At 34.4% G+C, this 20772-nt stretch overlaps 1 protein-coding gene across 6 annotated transcripts in view; it reads right to left on the bottom strand.

Moving 5' to 3' along the window:
* Nucleotides 1–20772, bottom strand: part of Osi2 (DUF1676 domain-containing protein Osi2) — a 46801-nt gene that overhangs the window by 3993 nt on the left and 22036 nt on the right. For 2 of the 6 annotated variants that reach the window (XM_073964166.1, XM_073964167.1), the window contains exons 2-3: nucleotides 5580–5937; nucleotides 5354–5503 (exon numbers count right to left, since the gene is read on the bottom strand). In XM_073964166.1, the coding sequence (XP_073820267.1) occupies nucleotides 5354–5503; nucleotides 5580–5935 (506 nt within the window). In that variant the 5' untranslated portion in view covers nucleotides 5936–5937. Of the gene's footprint in view, nucleotides 1–5353; nucleotides 5504–5579; nucleotides 5938–6489; nucleotides 6593–15895; nucleotides 16151–20772 lie in introns of those variants that run through there. The other 4 variants (XM_073964164.1, XM_073964168.1, XM_073964165.1 and 1 more) reach the window with 4 other exon arrangements.

Here is a 20772-nt window from a genome sequence, read left to right as displayed (position 1 = left end):
GGTATTTTGTGTCTTCAGAGGCCAGAAAACATTCCTACCAAAGTTGGGTTATATAGGTCCACGTTTTGGTATAGCCCCCACATAATGCCCCTTATAAAGTACGCGTCATTTGAATATATTTTGAATGTATTAGACCCATTTGACCGAAGAATCGGTTGTAACTTTGTATTTTGTGTTTCCAGAGGCTAAGAAACATTTCTACCATAAAATGTTTATATATGTCCACGTGTTGATATAGCCCCCATAATACAATATCTCCCGATTTTCGATATTTTGAACGTTTTAGCCTCATTATCACACCGAGATGGCTGAAATTTGATATTTAGTGTTCTTTAGGCGTATAAAACTTTCCCCCAGAAATTTTTAGGTATAGGTCCACGCCATCATATAGCCCCCATAGAACGGTACCTTCCGCATTTCGGTATTTTGAAGGTTGTGGCCACATTAATCCACCGAAATGGCTGAAATTTGTGGTGGAGGGTATAAAAAGTTCGGCACGACCGAACTTAACGCTTTTCTTACTTGTTTGAGCTTAAATTAGATTTGTTTTCCAAAAACAAAAGTGAGAGAAGTCTTCCCTTTTTCCTTCGGTCATACTAATGCGAAATATTTTTTTATACGTTGAAGAACTGAATTCATCTAGTTACATAATATGTATATCTCTACATTCATCTACCTATCTTATTTAATAAAATTCCCTTAAATACCCTTATCAACAATTTTGATTTGAAATCAAAACAGAATAATATCATTCCTATATATCTATGTTTGTATGTACAATAGACTAACATCTAAGTAATAATTATAAGTGTAAATTATTTTCTCAAAACTTAACTCTATACATGGACATGTGTATGTCCATGTATGGAGAGAAAATATTAATACGAATTTCGTTTTGGGGTTTCCTCATGTGTATTAAAAACTTTACAAAGTAATTATGCAAAAATACTCTTTAACATTTTTTTCATCGAAAATAATTAAATTTAGTTTTAGGAACTTTTGAATTTCAAACTTTAAACACAAGCAATAAAAGACATAAAAAATGTTTATTACAAAATTTAGAAAACAAAGACAAATGTGAGTAATAAAGCAAACACCAAGTTAATTTCTTTAATGGGAAGCGTTAAATGAGGGCAAAAGAAGTAAAAAAATTAACAGATGGCTTTGCCGACAGAGATATACTCTCAGCTTAAGTGAATTGAAACTTTATTCTATGGACAGATCGAATCCGTATATACCACTAAAATCCTTTTTCCCAACAGTTATGATATATTCAGGGGATTTTCAGAATTTTGTGTCTCTTTTTTGGACGTTCAAAAGTGTTGCGGACGTGGTAGTTGAAGGAATGAATCACAATTTTTATAATGAAAGTGGATCTTATTTTGAGAGTCATTCATTTCGATAGATAGCGCGTCATTAACTACAGTTGCTCACCGTATAATTTAGAGCTTTTGCTTATTATAGCAAGAAGCATGATTTGGCAACGAAGTGGATCTTATTTTGGGAGTCATTCTGTTCGATAGATAACGCCCCCTCCATTCTGCAAGAAAAATGTTTCATTGATTTTGAACCAACGTAGAGTTTCATTGAATAAATGAAAAGTTTCATTAAATAACAATAATGAGTTTCTTCATTATTCCAATGAAATTTTCTCAATTTTGCAATGATACTTCTTTATAAATTCAATAAAGTAATTAAAAGTTCCAATTCTATTATTGCTGTGAAACTTTCACAATAATACTATGAAACAATAAGGAAAGTTATCTTATGAAACTCAATGAAACTTCTTCATTAATACAATGAAGTCTAACGTTGGTTCAAAATCAATGACAATTTTTTTTTTCAGTGCAGTCATTACAGCTTTCGAACATTATATCAAGAATCATAGACTTGCAAACGACTACATGGTGTACCTTCGGTAAAAATTTTCAAAGGCTCATGAAGAGTCCCTAAACTGCACTTAAACAAAATTGCTAAACTTTTGTGATGGAGCTACTCTAACTAAATTTGGACAAAATATTTCGTAATGAAAAGTTCGCTTGTTCCGTTTAAGTGACATCGCGCGTACCATTTAGCGAATATTTTCGAACTTGTGTGGATGAGGTAACGGGAAAAATGGACCGATAAGCACCATCTTAATTTCATCTAATATTCGAAGAAATATTACGATATGCAAAGTTTGGACCAAAGCAGTATCCGGTTCGAGAGTTGTCGTGCGTAGCAGCCACTACACTTTTTACAGCTTTCGGGTCATTATCTAAGGAAGTTTGAACTAGCCCCTCAAATAAATTTCTCCATCGAATATGTTGCAAGAAAAATCAAAACGATACGAGAGAAGGATTTAAACGACATCTTTTTCGAAATTTTGTGTGGGAGATACTCGAAGGAGTGGACCAACAGATTCCATATTAGGGCCTCTTCTATGGTAGAAATATTATAAAAGTTATCATGCGCACCGTTATAGCCCAACATTTTGAACAGAGTAGCTCATATTCGAACTTGAGCTAAGTTTGGACAAAGGAGACTTCTCTCATATCAATGAGTGTACCCCGATTTATATTAGCTCAATGATATGGGACCTACTGTTTATCGCCGAGTCCAAACGGCGTGTCTTAAGACACCACGTGTAGAGAAGTTTTACATGGCTGAAATACTCAGGAAATATCGCCAACATTACTGAGGGGTATTTTGCCACCGTTGAAAATTTTTGATGTTACCTGGCCGAGGAATCGAACCCACGACCTTCATAGTGCAAGGCGGCCGTGCATACCATTGCACTACGGTGGCAGCCAATTATTAAAATATTACAACTGTCAAATATTGGACCGAATCTGTTCGAGAGTTATCATTCGCTCCAACCAGCCAGAGAGACGGACGTACATGGCAAAATCGACTCCAAATTGTCTGAAACGGATTTCGTCCTAACATAATTGGGATCTAAAATCATTATTTCGATGAGACACATACGAAAATCTATATACCCTCGTTAGCCTAAAGACGATTAAAAATTCAATAAGTCGAATCGAATTTTAATGCGGTTGTCTGTTTCGATAACATTTTAACTATGTTCTGCTTTCGTCTTGTATCAGTTCGAACTTTATAAGCTGCATTTTATCGGAGGCGAACATTTGCTGCACTAATGTAGTGATCCGAGTCGATATTTCTTCTCCGAATGACTCGATAAGTGTGTTCCGTCACAATATTCAGTCTCTTATAACCTGATGATTTTTAATCAACGCCATTGTGAAGGCAACGTCACAAAAATATTGTCTATTCCAATTTATGGTCTGTTTCACTAAGACGATTCCAATTCAAATTCGTTCGAAATACTACCAAACTTCTGTTTTATGAAAAATATTTCATAAATTTTTGTTTTTATTCAAACAAATATTTATTACAATAACAGGAGTTTGGTCGTAATTCGAACGACTTTGAGTTCGAATCGTCTTAGAGAAACTGGGCATATATGTCATGATCCGGACGGTAGAGTTTGTTTGACTGTTGTTAGCCTTAGCGTACTCAGGACATTTTGACATACGACCCTACTCGTATGTTGGGTTGATTGAGACGCTTCAAAAACATGGCTTTTGAACGCTTTTACAGCATCTTCTGGCGACTGTTGCGATTTTTCGGGCATAGTTACATTTTGTACGCATAGTTCCATGATTCGTCACCTGGATCCATCTTATAAATGTCTTTTGAAGCACCGCAATCGTATTTTTTCGAAATTTCTTGCACCGATCAACACGGGATCCGACGAGAAAAAACCCAATTTTTGGTGCCAAGTGTCAATGCAATATCAAATGTTAGTTGGTGGAATAAATGTCCACGTATGCCTCTATCTAACGGTACATAACATTGCAATCTTGCATTATCCGTTTACACACGGCTTAATTTTTTTCTGGCACAGCGATCGTTTTTATAACGAATTTCGTTTTTTTGGTGAGTGTCGGCCAGGATTGAATTCATTAAACCAGTTTTTCATAGTGCTATAGGATGGTCCTTTGTCGACATACAAAGATTTAATTTGATCGATGCACTCTTGCCATGATTATGCACGTCGAAAATTGTGAAAAATTATCGGACGAAAATGTTCACAAGTAAATTCCATTTTTTGCCAAGTGATTTTTTCAAGTCACTGTAAATAACACAACACATGGTCGTATGTCAAACTGTTCTGAGTACATTTTGGCTAAAAACTATCAAACTTTCCAAAAATGTCAAATGACGCTGATTTTCTGGGCTTTTTCATCAGAGTTTGGTCTTTATAAATGGGGCTTCTTCTGTTTGTTTCGTGCTTCCTAAAATCACACGCAGGTACATCATTTTTTTTTTTGTCTGGTAGTGATGTTAATGTTGATATTTTGTATTGTTTTAATGTGCGTCTTTTAATGATCGTACGATTTTCCTTGGTGTTACTGCACCCATTTTTAGTACCAAAGTAGACTTTTTGCTGTGGTATTTGATTTATGAAAATTACTGATAATCCTACCATAAGATGAAGTTTGAATGTTTAATGTCATTTTCTCAGACTCTTAAACTGACTTCATGGCTGTCAATGATAAAAATATTTTCAGTTATTTTTATTAAAACTAAATTCTGCGTAAAAACTAAATTCTGCGTCAATTTTGTTTAATTCATGTTAGTATCACCGTGGGAGCCTTCATTGTCCTGTGATTAGCTCGCTTATTTTCTCAGAAACTTAAACTGACTTCATGGCTGTCAATGATAAAAATAACTGAAAAGCTTAGTAAAAACTAAATTCTGCCTTAATTTCGTTTAATTCATGCTAGAATCACCGTGGGAGCCTTCATTGTGCTGTGGTTAGCTCGCTCATTTTCTCAGAAAGTTAAACTGACTTCATAGCTGTCAATGATAAAAATAACTGAAAAGCTTAGTAAAAACTAATTTCTGCGTCAATTTCGTTTACTTCATGCTAATATCACCGTGGGTGCCTTCATTGTGCTGTGGTTAACTCGCCCGCATTTCACAATGAAGGATGTGATTTCGAAACTTTGACAATACAGCACCACCTATTTTGGCATTCAACACAATATTAGTCACATTTTCTTAGTTCATCTACAGTGCGACTCTACAACTAATTTTTTACCCGCAAAAATTTAAAATTAAAACGTATAATTATGAATGAAATGTTTAAATAAAACTTAACAGCTCTTTTGCTATGGGCACAACCTTCCGACCCCTTTTTTGGATTGCTAGCTTAACGAAAATATCGTTAATTATAAGAATTTTTATTTTACCGATTTTTGTCGGTAACTGAAGAAATTATTTACAAAATAGCACTACTGGTATGTTAAGGTTATGGTATTTTATTTCATTTATTTTCACTTACCTTTCAGCCCTTCTTAAGGCATATTTCACCATTTGATCCCAATCGCTATCTTCATTACGTGGTTCCTCGGAATATTCAAAGGGTTCATGCAACAGCGAACGTTGTTGTGTTTCAGGTAAACGAACAATTCGTGCAAATTGGCTTAAACTGCTTTAAATGAGGAAATAGAAAAACTCTCATAAAATATTGTCCTATACAAAATTTCGGATAAATCTCAATAACTTACGGATAACTATTGCGATAGAAAATTTCATCAAAACTTGATAAAGCTTGATTTTTGAAACATTCTGATAGATCACCACTTAAACAATTCGAATTGGTACGGGCCAAATATGGATCACTTTCACCACCACCTAAACCGAATATATCAAAAATCGAGGAACGTCCTTCACCACCAGATGGTTGTGGTTGTTGGGGCTGTTGTTGTTGTTGAGGTTGGGGTTGATAAATTTGTTGGACATTATCACCAGGGCTCTGCTGGTCCGGCAAACGTAAAGCTTCTCCTGATATTTGCCCAATTAAGATGGTCGCACAAACGATGGTTGTTATTAATAATGAAAAGCCAAATGGTTTCGTATCCATCTCTGGAAAAATATGAAAGAAAAAAATTATTAGAAAAAGGTCTGTATAATAATTTACTATTATAAATTAAGAATGGTGTTGTTGTAATTTTAAATGTTGAATGTCAATGGCAAACAAAATATACAAGAGATACAGGTTGAGTGACAGAGTGACTGACACACTACCGTTGAACTATGATAATCGGTTAGATGTCTGGGGAAAGTTTAATTTATGTATGTACATACTTTTAGTTGCAAACAATATTGGCAAACGGATTCTAAGTAGCGTCTATGCTAGCAGCAAATTTGTTTTTTTTTTTATTTTTCAAATAAAAATATTTATTTTAATGTTTCATTATTAGCATTTTTCTTCAAATAATGTAGGTAAGAAGGAACATTGGACTCATGGTAAAATATGGAGTTTTCAATTCTATCTTCACTGAAATTAATTTCGGTACTATCAGTATTTGGGGCTTTAAAAGTGTATCCAGATTGTCTATTTTCAAGAAAATTCGTTAAAAATGATAGATTTAGTCATCTTTCAAGTGTTGGTGAGAGGCGCAGCCTAGAAGATACCGTGGAAATCATCGTTGGACATAATACGACACCACTGCTTTATAAACCCCAGAAAGGTAAGCGATTTGGACATCATTGCACTACGCACTACACCCTAGTCTTCATTATACCCTAGACCACACAAAAGGAAACGAGATAGAGCCATAGTTCCTTTTAAGGTTATATATAAAATCACTTTATGAGTCGATTTAGACATGCCCGTCTGTCCTTTCGCAACGTACAGGTCATATTTATTGTCCAATTCAGCTAAAAATGGGGGAATATAATTTTTACCCATAGGAATAATGCTATTACTTTTGTTGAAAATCGGTTCAGATTTGGACATGGCTGCGACATATATTTTCGGCCGATTTCATGTATTTCATTCATTAATGGAATTTGAATGTGTGATGGAATTTGGTCTAAACAAAAACTTCCCAAATTATATTGAAATCGGTTCAGATTTGGATATATGTACCTTCCATATATGTATATGTTCGCCCGATCATGTATTTGATGTACCAAACACCCAAATTTTGCCCAATGTTGATGAAATTTGAAAAATGTCACCGAGTTTGAACTACACCTTTTTCAAATGTAATTCGAATCATTTTAGTTGTAATTTGAGAATTCTATATGTAATTCGTAACATTTTATTTGTAATTCGAATTATTCCATTTGTAGTTCGAATTTATTTATTTGTAATTCGAATTATTCCATTTGTAATTCGAATAATTTTATTTGTAATTCGCATTATTCTATTTGTAATTCGAATTATTCCATTTGTAATTCGAATTATTTTATTTGCAACGGAATAATTCGAATTACAATTGAAATGTTTCGAATTGCAAATAGAATAATTCGAATTACAAATGGAACAATTCGAATAACAATTGAAATGTTTCGATTTACAAATGGAATTCCCGAATTACAAATAAAATGTTACGAATTACAAATGGAAATCTCGAATTACAACTAAAATGATTCGAATTACATCTGAAAAGGAGTAGTATTCGGCTACAAATTGGAAGTTCGCATAGAGCGAAATAAAATAAAATAAAATAAAATAAAATAAAATGAAATAAAATAAAATAAAATAAAATAAAATAAAATAAAATAAAATAAAATAAAATAAAATAAAATAAAATAAAATAAAATAAAATAAAATAAAATAAAATAAAATAAAATAAAATAAAATAAAATAAAATAAAACAAAACAAAACAAAACAAAACAAAATAAATAAAATAATGGGTTAGTAGGGAGTTTTGTAAGTAGTTACAACTACCAAAAAGTACTTTAAAAAACCATTATTTAGTAAGGAATTTGTTTTGCTTGGTGATGGTCTGCGTTTTATAGAGACGGCCCCGTCCGCCTTTAATCCTTTCTTTTCTGGTTTTAAAAAAAGTTTGTTAAATTTTGTGCAATACATTCCTAACTGTGTGTTATTTTTTTAATACCTTCCATACCCAAAAAATCTGACAAAATTTTCTCACAGTAATTTTTAAAACTACTGATTTCATATTTACTCCACAAACATATTATTAGGCTCCACTGTATGCAAGAAAAAAAAACATTTTTTGATAAACAAATTTCTCTATAATTAAATTAAAAAAAATAATTCCGTTTACAATTGCCAAATGCTCACGGTGCTCTTGAAACAATTTTAAATGGAAGGTGCTTACACCTCGGAAGTTTTTGCGGATTCTGAAACTACAATGTTTATGGATGAGAAAAATTAAAAAACAAAAAAATCGCCGGAGCGCTTTTTAAATAAATCGCGATTTAAGTTGACATTTTTAGGGGTTGTTTAGGTTTTCCCGATTTTACTTAGATACCGCAAGTCCTATCAAAATGGGACTGAAGAAAATGTTGTAGCTATGAAAATTCTCTACAAGATTGACCTTTGTGTATTTCTCGTAGGTTTTACCGTTTTTGAGATGGAGAAGTTCAAATTGGGACAATTCAAATTCAATTCAATTCTGTATAGTCCCCTTATAAAACAATGCCATGACTGCAATTTCCCAACATAAACTTATATATCTAAAAAAATGGCACAACCTAAGAAAAATTACATAAGCCAGTATTGTAGAGAATTTTCATAGCTATAAGATTTTCTCAGGTCCCATGCTGATAAGACTTGCCATATTCAAGCAAAATCGCGAAACCCTAACAAAAAAACCTAAAAATGTAAACTAAGCTTCTTTATCTCAAAAATGGTACAGCCTGAGTACAAATCATAAACGTCAATCATTTCGATTGCACTTGCGGTTTCCAAGCAAAATCGAGAAAACCTAAAAAACACCTAAAAATGTGAATTTTGACCGCGATTTATTTAAAAATCGCTACAGCGATTTTTTCTTGTTTTTGGATTTTTCTCATCTATGAACATTGCTGTATCTGAATTCACAAAAACTTCCCCTGTGTAAGCGGTTTTCATTAAAAGTTAGTTAAGGCGCACCCTTCATGACATTTTTTTATAAGGGGGCGATGCAGTCAGTGCATTGTCCCAAACTGAACTTCAATATCTCAAAAGTGGTAAAACCTACGAAAACACCGTAAAGGTCAATCTTGTAGAGAATTTTCATATCTACAACATTTTCTTCAGTCTCATTTTGATAGGACTTGCGGCTTCTAAGCAAAACCGTGAAAACCTTTTTTAAAAAGCGCTCCGGCGATTTTTTTTGTTTTTTGATTTTTCTCATCTATGAACATTGTAGTTTCAGAATCCGCAAAAACTTCCCAGGTGTAAGCACCTTCCATTTAAATTTGATTCAAGAGCACCGTGTGCTTTGAACACAAATCAATTTTATTTTTTATCTTAAATGCCATAAAGTTTGAATTTCAATTTCATTATTTTCTCTTGATCACATTACATGCCTACGGTCCACCTCTCGCTCTCTGCCTGCATGACAGTGTGACCAAAAAACTTTCCCGCCATCAACAACAATAACAACAACACCACCATTTCTATTCAACTTGATTATATGCATAAATTTAATTGATTTCTAATAAAGTTTAATCACATTTTGACTTTGGCCAAAACCGGTGTTTGTTGGTGCCGCCACTGATGATGTTGAAAAATAACTCCATGTTGGATGGATGCTGTTGTACCGCTCACTACTATTTGTAATGCCGTATGTAGTGTTTAAAATGGTTTTGTATGCCTTTTGGCTTTTGGAAGTGATATGTCTGGTTTTCACTTTGATCACAACAAACATAAATTTCAGCGAATAATTTTTTTTTTTTTTTTTGAAATTGTTTTTGTGATTTTGAAAGCGACAAACATCCGCCGCCATAAGCTTCCAAGTGGAAGCTGTCTGTCTTTTAAAGAGCTTGTTGTTATGATTGTTGTTTATGTGGTTTTGGTGCGGCTGAAATAGTTGACAAACTTAAACTTCTTCATGGCTATACCGATATTTAATGTAACTGTGCAGTTTGCTTTAAAATTCCATGCCAGGAGATACGTTTGATTATGTGTTCAGTTGTAACTTTCATACATAAGAAAAAATTGTACATGGATGAACTCACACCACCACCACCACCTGACACACTTTCTTCGCCCAGGCATACAAATAAGATCGAAATAAAACTGTTTTCGAAAAAACGCAGGCAAGCTGCTTTGTAACCCGTTTTAAGCCATAACAAATCACCACTATCATTTTCCAAAAACAGTGTCTGTTGATCTTTGTTTTGGCCACACAAAAGACCATGCCACCACCATCATAACGTCACATCAGTGTGTAGGCATGCTTGCACGCATATGGAAAACAGCTTGCAACTCTGTCAAGTGAATTTTGCCTGAGTTAGTAGAAATAACTATCAGCACAAGGACGTCTAAAACCAATTAAGGGGCCTTAACACCCGTTTTTAATTACAGTTTTTACGTTTAAATTCATTTGAAAGACCAGTGGCTCAATTCTTGATGTATGGAAATTTTAGAATTTCAATGGTTCCACCTCATTGAGAGGATTTTTTTGAGACTTAGCTATTCGAGCGAACAATTTAAGTTTGTTGATTAAGCAAAAAGCCAAGAGATCTGTTGAGGGTTTGTGGGGAGATCCGAAACTATAATTTTCCTTACATTGGTGAACAATGCAGCTTCTTTTTTCTCCCTGAATAAACAAATCAAAACAACGTTTGTGGTAGTAGGCATGACTATAAAACATAGAAGAGACGTCATCAAAAAAAAAAAAAATACTTCAAAATTTGCGAGTGTGTTTGTTCGCATCAAAATTTGTGGCATGGTGAAATTGTGTTTATTTCTTGGGATTGATAAGGTATTTTGCGTTGACTTTTATCATCGATGTTGACATCATCGAAAGGCAAATAACCGGAGCTGGCTTTCTAAGATATATATATATATAAAGGTTATACCATTTATATATTGACGTAGGCGGACGGTAAGCTATCGAAAATCAAACAATCTGTCAAGCACTGTATAAAATCAACACGGCCACCATAGTGCACGGTGCGCCTGAACGAACTTTAAATGAAAATAGCTTACACCTGGGAAAATTTTGCGCATTATGAAACAATTATGTTTATATGTTTATCTTTAAATAAATCGCGATCAAAGGCCACATTTTTAGGGTTTCTTAGGTTTCCAGATTTTTATCTTGGAAACCGCTAGTCTTATCGAAATAGGATAAGAGAAAATGTTGTAGCTGTGAAAATTCGCTACATAATTGACCTTTAAGACTTTTTCCTAGGTTTTACCATTTTTGAGACTTCTATATCTCAAATTGGGAATGCACTGACTGTATTGCCCCTTATGAAACAATGTCCCGCATGGTGCACCTGAACTAACATAAAATGAAATGAAAGGTGTTTACACCTGAAAAGTAATAAATAAAAAATAAAAAAACAAAAAAAGTTGCCGGAGGAATTTTTATACAAATCGCGGCCAAAGGTGATACTTTTACCGGAATGGGACTAAAGAAAGTGTTGTAGCAACGAAAATTCTTTACAACTTTTTCTTTAGTCCCATTACGATAGGGCTTGCGGTTTTCAAGCAAAATCATGAAAACCTAAAAAACTATAAAAATGTGACCTTTGACCACAATTTATTTAAAAAATCTGCATAAACTTTTCAGGTGTAAGCTCCTTTTATTTAAAAATGTGTTGGGTGTTTTATACCCTCCACCATAGCATGGAGGTTTCTTCTTCCGTTTGAAACGCCGTCTGTCCGTCCCTCCTTGGTAATCATCTGACATCCAAACAAATTGAGATAGGTTGCTAAAATTTTGCACAGCTGCATCGTTTGTTTGCAGGCAGGTAAAATTCGAAAATGAGATTTCAATGATTTTCAAATCTTTTATCGACACTATCGTCCCAAATTGGATGTATTTTCCAATGTTAGATTAAAAGTGGCAATCAAAATTCTAAACCAAAAATTGTGGAAATGGGTCCAAGTTTTGGAATAGCCAGCCCTCATTTACCAGTACCGCCAGTTTTCAGGTGTTCTTAAGTTTTTATAGATGTTTTCAGTCCACATCGGATGTCAATTGGCATTTAATTTAAGAGTTTAAAGTCGCCAAAAAACTTAACCACTAATTGAGGTAGGTTGCTAAAATTTTGCACAGCCGCATCGTTTGTTTGCAGGCATGTAAAGTTCGAAAATGAGATTTCAGGGATTTTTAAATTTTTATCGACAATTTCGTCCCAAATTGGATGTAATTTGGAATGTTCGATTAAAAGTGGCAATCAAAATTCTGAACCAAAAATTGTGCACATAGGTCCAAGTTTTGGAATAGCCAGCCCTCATTTACCAGTACCGCCCGTTTTCAGGTGTTCTTAAGTCTTTATAGATGTTTTCAGTCCACATTGGATGCTAATTGGCATTTAATTTAAAGAGTTTAAAGTGATCAAAAAAACATGGACCTATATTCGATTTTTTGTATGGCTTCTATATATCACCGTCCAATTACAGGTATTTTAAAGTGTTTATTTACATTTTCTGACCGACTTAGCTGTAATTTGGCATTTAGGGTTGTTGTACCGCTCGATTTCAGGTATGTTAAAGTTTTTATCCAAAGTAAAGGGTGTTTTTTTAAGCTGGATAGAACTTTAAATTGTAAAAAGTAACACAAAAAATTAAATTTTGATGAAACTTTTTTTTATTTGTTTCAGTATACTCTGACAAATCATCATGAATAGACTCACGCTTGAACAACGCTACGAAATTATCCAAATTTACTTTGAAAATCAGTCGTCGATTCGCGCAACTTATAGACGACTTCGTCATTTGTATGGCGTACATAATCGTCCATCTAATAAGCAAAATTGCCGCATATGGAGTGAGACCAATCCACAAGAGACCCTACAGACTCCATTACATCCAGAAAAATGCACCGTATGGTGCGGTTTTCACGATGGTGCGGTTTTCACGCTTATTTCTTCAAAAATGAGGCCGGAGCTCGCGTTACGGTCAATGGAGATCGTTACCGCACCATGATCAATGATTTTTTGTTTGAAAATATGGATAACATTGATCCGAAGGAGATGTGGTTTCAACAGGATGGCGCTACGTGCCATACGGCGAACGCAACCATCGACTTATTGAAATCAAAATTTGGCGATAAGTTGATTTCGAGAAGTGGACCTGTCAATTGGCCTCCAAGGTCGTGCGATTTGACACCTCTCGATTATTTCCTGTGGGGCTACGTGAAGTCACTGGTTTATGCTGATAAACCAGCAACAATTGATGCCTTGGAGGCCATCATTGTTCGTGTTATTCGTGACATACGGCCAGCAGTGCTCGAAAAAGTGGCCAAAAATTGGACGTCCAGAATGCACTTCGTCAAGAACAGTCGCGGTGCCCATATGCCCAAAATCATTTTCAAATGTTAATGTCACGTATTGATCTTTCGAATAAAAAAAAATTGTGATTACAATTTAATTTTTTGTGTTATTTTTTACAATTTCAAGTTCTATCGGGCTTAAAAAACACCCTATAGATGCCGATTGTCACTTATGGTTTAAAGTGTTAAAAAAACTCTTCCACCAAATATTGTGAACCTAGGTTTTGTAATAGCCCTCATATAACAATACCGCCCGATTTCATGTATTTTGGAGTTTTTTGCTATATTCTCTGACTGAATTAGGTATAAGTTGACATTTAGGGTTCCTAGTGATCAGAAATCTTTTCCGCCAAAAATTTTGGACTAAGGCCTTAGGCTTATATTTTCGATCTGAATTGGATGAAATTGGCATTTGGGCTTCAAAATGCCCAATCAACAAAAATGTCCACGTTTTGGTATGACCTCATACAAAGGTACAGGCCGATTTCTGGTATGTTGAAGTTTTAACATATTTTGATATTTTTAGACTCCACCATAATATGGAGTGTATAAGTAAATTTGCAATTCCGTTTGTAACACATATAAATATTCATCGGAGGCTCTATAAGTATATAGTTTTGATCAGGGAAAAACTATAAGTCGATATAACCATACCCGTCTGTCCATCCGTCCGTTTGTCTGTTGAAATCAAGATACAGCTCGCAATTTTTAAGATAGAGCTTTCTAATTTGGTATAGAAGTTTATATTACTCCTAAGATGTTTGGTATTGCAAATGGGCTATAACGGTCCAAGTTTTGTTGTAGCCCCATAGAAATGTTCTTCACGATTTTGGATATTTTGAAGGTTTTACCTCCATTATCACAGTCGAAATGGCTGAAATTTGTTACTTGGTCTTTGTTAGGGGTATACAACTTTTCCCCAAAATTTTGACGTTATAGGCCCACGCCTTCATATAAGCCCCCAGAATGGTACCTCCCGATTTTCGATATTTTGAAAGTTGTGGCCTCAATATTTCTCCGAAGTGGCTGAAATTTGGCACTTAGTCTTCGTTGGGGGTGTAAAACTTTCCCTCAGATATGTGTCGGTACACGTCCACGGCTTAATAGCCCGCATAGAACTGTACCTCACGATTTTCGGTATTTTGAGGGTTATGACCACAATAATCCATTGAAATTGCTGAAATTTGGTGTTTAATCTTCGTTGGAGGAGCAAAACTTTCCACATGAAATTTGTACGTATAGGTCTTCACCTTCATAATGCCCCCATAGAAATGTCAATGCCCCTAATCAAGTTTCAATTTTGAAGGCTGTGGCTTCAATATTTCACCGAATTGGCTGAAATTTGGTATTTAGGTTTCGTTTGGGGGTGTTCAACTTTCCCATCAAAATTTGCCGGTGTAGTCCACGCCTTAATATAGAACAGTACATCCCAATTCCCATCTAAATCGGGCTAAATCTACACTTTTTTGCATTTATCAGGCCTTTATCTCAGAAACGAATAGGAATTTGGCTTTGCTGTCCTTAGCAATATTGTAGACCTAAACTAGTAGAAGTTATCTTTTAAAAAAAACCACATAGGAAATACTCCATCTAGGGCATCAAAATCTATAAAATAAAGCAAATTTTACATAATTGCTGAAATTCTGGTCATTATCGGCTAAACTATTGGGAGTTGAACCAAGTAAGCTTTTGCAAAAATTTTCCAAATAAAGTTCTCAACAATTCTTTAGAATATTCGGAAACTCTAAAATGCTTACTTCATGTTGTTTCAGCGGTAGTTTGCATTATATCTTTTGCAACACGTATTTCAAACACAGTTCACACCAACAGTTTATTCTCGCATTTCAGATTTCACTACATTATTGAAATTTTTATTAAATCGTCGTTGAAAAATGTACTGAAAAAAACGGCATAGAGGCATTGTACAACAATGATATGTTCTGAAGAGTTGTGTATTACATTCCAGGGAATATTTTTCCAAAAGAAAATATTCAGAAAAAATTAACGGTATTGGAGATACGGTGCGAAATGTATAAAAATTGTGGAATATTTGCATATATTTTGAAATTTGAGGCAATAAATGTAGTTTTTCGACTTCATTATTTCCCCAAATATTTTATTCTTGTCCTTATCTACAAATTTGCTTCAGAGGTCAGAAAAAGATTCGCATTGGTTTCAGAGATATAGCCCCGAATTTCTTTAAAAACTCAATATTTAACCATGTTTAGGTGGAGCCATAAAATCCGAACTGGATCTGACACAACAAAACCCAACTAGGGTTTCTTGTTGTTTGGGTCTGTACATTCAAAAAATCCTGAGTTCGAATTGTTTGCACAAGATCACCTTAAAAATGTTGCACAGTGTTATTAAATAAAGATGCAAATCAAAAACATCACCTCGACCTTAATTAATGTATCAAATGACAAATGCCTTCTTTCTTCAGTTCAGTTAAATCTGGCATATGTATGTATGTACATACAGTGTAGTATAATTGTTTGTCTAGATTAAAGGCTCTTGCACTCTTTAATCCCGCAATGGCAGTATAAATTTAATAACTTGTTTTTGTTTATCTCACTTTAAAATGTGCATAAAAACTATCACCACAAAAAATAACACTTGCACTTACATACAGACATATAGTATGGAAAACGGTGTTTTGCAGTTAATCTCCGGTCGTTTGAATAGATACGTTTTTTGTTTTTTTTTTTTTTTCTGTTTTTTGTTATTAACCTCTTCGTTGGTTTACGAACACTAACACCAACCAACAAAACTAAACAAAATTAATCAATCAATAACAGTTATCAATATAAAACGAAATGCCCGCAATTTTCAACTGGTTGATGGTGAGAGAATTTCACTTTAGCAATGTTGATGGCTGACTAAAACTAAATGTAATGAATTTAGCCAACATCACACTGTGCTGTGCTGTTGTTAACACTCACCGCTGAGAGTATTTTATTTATTTTCGTAATTTTGGTTTCTTTTTTTTAGCTTGTAAATATGGGTCTGCAAAATGTGTAATGTTCATATTTCGATTCAGTATTTGTGTTGAAGGGCAACAATCATCAAGCAGTAGCAGCAGACAGCAATTGTTGTCCATGCTTGCTTTAGGTTTAGAAAAATTTTGAAATTTTTAAAACGCTTAAAGGTGTTTGTTTTTAAAGTGGTATTTATAATAATTTTGTTGCGGTATTTGAATGGTAGTGAGCACCATTGGCAATATTTTTGTTATTCCCATATAAAGCTTTTCATGTGAGACTTGGCCTTTTTTATAAATTCTCTAATTCTCTGCTTGGTCTACTTTGTTTAAAGTGGCCAGTGAATGTTTTGAGTGTGGTTTTAAGGTTTATTAGATTTACGTTCACATAACCATAACTTTGAAAACAGTTATAGAAACATGCTTTAACATGGTTATGAAATTTCTTTATTGTGTTTGCATGGTACATTGGAATAAGAAATATGTAACTTGAATTTAATGCAGAGGTTTTGATACGAAAACACAGTGGTACCTTAATCTTAAAATTTGTTTTAGATACAACCTTGAGTGTTTGTCCTAAATTTAAAAATTTGTTTTCGATGTTTATCCGTCTGGTGCTCACAAAAATTCTCAATATAAGTGTGGATTGGCTTCAAACATTGCAAATTTTTCCAAACCAGCACAACAATCAATACCAAATAATGGGATTTTATAGAACTGTTTGATAGTCGTAACTACTTACAAAACCCTATACTAACCGATTATTTAACAAGGGCATATCGCATTTAGTTTTCCTATGGCCACTAGAAGTTAAAAAATAAGCTTAAAAACATAAGTTCTATTTTTAGAACAGTGGAGGTGGATTTGTTTTCAATTTCAACACACTTCATATTTATACCCTCAGCCTTTAGGCTAGAAAGGGTATATGAGGAAAAGTCAAAATTTTTTAGTTTCCATGAAGCCAAGGTTTGCACTATTGTAATACGCGAACTATTGTAGTTTACCAGTAACTATGACTACTGCTGGATTATTTTAGATGTTTTTGTACAAAGCTCAAAAATTTAGCAAAAAAATTTATTTTACGTGGTAGTTACGACCGCGTAAAGGAAAAAACATAGGTAAAAACACGTTGAAGCTAAACAGGTTTTTTACATTGCTATTCGATTTCTGATTAAACCATTCAAATGGCGGACATCTGTCCAAAGTAAAAGTAGGAGAATACAAAATGAAGATTACACTTCTAATGTATCACTTTCCAAAATTTCCACTGCATCCACCTTTTATGGATGCTGACATTTTGAAGCCGGATTTCAGGTGTTTTTTGTATTTTTTATGTAACTGGGACGCGCATTCGGATATTTCGAAAAACCAATTATAGGATTAAAGAACTCGCGATTTCGCATAATCTGATATGTATATTGAGTATGTAGCCCACATAGCAGCAGAGTAATCTACTACCAAAGGCCAAAATTTAGTGTGATATTTTTTCTAAAAAACCTATTTTTTGGGTACAGTATTTACAATATCGTTTTGAGTGTGCTGGTACCCCGCGATATTTTAGTTTTTCTACGATCCGGATCATATGAATCACAGATCATAAAAATCCATCTACTAGAACGGCGGAAATGGCTACTGCAAAAATTGAAAAATTTGCGAAAAATGTTTTTCAAAATATCGCTGACTAATTCGCGTTTTAAGTGGATCGTTTCTATTTCAATGAAGAAAGTGAATCATCACTCGCGTTTGTGCGAAAACAGCGGTTTGAAAAATTTAGTGGCGTGGGAGCTGTATCCGATTTATCCAAAAAATACTGTGTGATGCTACATCCACGGTTCTTGATGGATTTTATTGAAATATGTTTAGATCGATGTATTTTTTCACGGTTGATAGTGAAATCAGATGCGCATAAAAAGTGTATGCACTTTGTGCAAAATATAAGCGTTATACAGTTTGTTGCACACTAAACTGCAGACGATGCTACATCTTAGCGGCCAAAGTAAATCCTGGCAAATGTGTACACATTAAAAGAGAAGAATTCGTTGTATTGGTAAACCGCATGCGCATCAAGTGATTTCGAGGATTTCGCGATTTACACGCATTTCAAAATGAACATTACCCGATACAATTTTATTTCAAGATTATACCCCATTTAAAGGAACCCAACATTTATTTGAAAGATATCCATATCTTCTGCTAGATGTTAGCGTGTTTTCGAGAAGTGATTAGAATAAAAAATGTGATTTATTGCGTGGAATTTAACTAAAATAGAAGAAAAACTCCAACCTATTTTTCTTACATTTTGTTCAACTAACTCACAAAATAAATTTTAATAAATATTTTCTCTAACAAAAATTTTATAAATTTCCTCAATATATTTTTTTGTTTTCGCTATAATATGAAAACCACTAAACGGATTTGTATAGTTTTGGTTTCATTTGAATCTTCGCGATGTATAGATTACGTACATATTTTTTATATATTTTTCAGAGGCATAATCAGGTTGAATTTTATTAAAACATGTTGCAAACTACCAATTGTTTGGAATTCTTTCCTAATTTCCGCGAAAATGCACAACTTTTTCACTAAAGTTATGGGACCTCAGTAAACATATAGTATGTAGGGAGCCCCTAATTAAGAGAGTTTCTCAATATAATGATTAGAGTCTTTTAAAGATTTTTTCTTTTTATCAGAATTGAAACCGCCATAACTTTTGCGCGCAACAACCAAAATTAGTATCACGAACAGATTTAAGAATGGCATTTTTTTCCCAATCTATGTACCAAAAATCTTTCATGTAGCTTAAAAAAATTTTTTTAATTTTTTTTTATGGAAAACTAAAAAATTTTGTCTTTTCTTCATATACAGTTTCATACGGGCAAAATGTGCCTCATCGAAATAATGGTTTAGACCCCAAGTATGTTTGGACGAAATGTGTTTCAGACAATTTGGAGTTGATTTAGCAATGTCCGTCCGTCTGTCTGTCTGGTGCGCACGATAACTCTCGAACGGATGAATCGCTTCGGTTCAAATTTTGGCTTTCGTAATATTTTGTCCAAACTTTGTTTAAGTTCGCAGATGGGTTATATCGGTCCACTCCTTCCGGTACCTCCCCACAAAAGTTCGAAAATGTTCGGAAAAGTTGTGTGCACGATAACTCCTGAAGAGAGTAACCGATTTGGTCCATACTTTGCACATCGTGAAATTTCTACCAGACTTAGATTAGGTTCCAATATGGACTCAATCGGCCCACTCCTTCGGGTACCTCCCACACAACATTTCGGATAAGTTCAGTTTAGGACCTGCTCTCGAATCGCTTTGATTTTTGTTGCAAAACCTTGCATTCACTTCCCCCATACGACGGTACAAGTTTCATGAGGGTCAAGTCCATACTTCCTGAGAAAATGGCCGAACGGTTCTGTGGATTCGGTTCAAAATATGGCCTTCGTAATATTTTATCAAAACATAGTTTAAATTCGAAGATGGGCTATATCGGTCCACTCCTTCAGGTACCTACCTCCCCCACAAAACTTCAAAAATGTTCGGAAAAATTTTGCGCACCATAACTCTTGAATTGAGCGACCGATGTAATCCATACATTGCACATCCTAAAATATCTACCAGATATATATCAGGTTCGAATATGGACTATATTTTTCTACTCCTTCTGGTACCTCTCACACAAAATTTCGGGTAAGTTCACTTTAAGACCTGCTCTCGAATCTCTTTGATTTTTGTTGAAGCGATTTGCATTCGCTTCCTCCATTACAATGGTAAAAGTTTTTTCAGGGGTAAGACCATATTTCTTGGGAAAACAGCCCGAAGGTGTAAAAAACCCCTATGTCACCATATGTGGCGGTCGGAGAGCACCATAACTCTCGAACTGTTCAACCGATTTGGTCCAACATTTGGTCTTCATCATATTATATCCAAACTTAGTTTAATGGGCAATACCGGTCCACAATTTTCGGTACATCTACCCAATATTTAAAAAATGTCACTAAAATGCTAGGACGATATCACTTGAATGGGACAACCAATTTGGTCCAAACTTTGGATCTCCTAATATTTTGTCAAAATTTTGTTTAACTTCTATAATGGTCCATATCCCTAAGTGTACCTGCTCCCTAACGGTACCTGCCCTACAAAAGTTCAACATTTGTGTCTTAGTGCAGTCAGTTCCTAATCCACATTTTTGTCGGCAAGTTCAAATGTCCAAAAAGGGCCACAAAATTCTTAAGATACTTTAAACACATTCGATCTGTCCGGAGGTGAAAGTTTCGCTTCACATTGGCTGAGGGTATATATCTGTCGGCAAAGCCGACTGACACTTTTTTACTTGTTTTATTTTATTTTGCTCTTTGCTGGATTTGATCATGCGAACTTCTGATTTGTGACCTAGCACAATTAAGTGTTATTTAAACGCTTACATGTGCACCTCAACTGTTTTTTTTATATTGTTAACAAAAAAAACGGGCGTGCCGACGGTGAGCGTTGAAAACACAACACTAGGATTCTCGAACAGCCTT

Source organism: Musca autumnalis, unplaced genomic scaffold (assembly GCF_047663935.1).
Source record: "Musca autumnalis isolate F117 unplaced genomic scaffold, ASM4766393v1 scaffold_1, whole genome shotgun sequence".
NCBI lineage: Eukaryota > Metazoa > Arthropoda > Insecta > Diptera > Muscidae > Musca > Musca autumnalis.
This window is presented reverse-complemented; position numbering and strand designations above follow the sequence as displayed.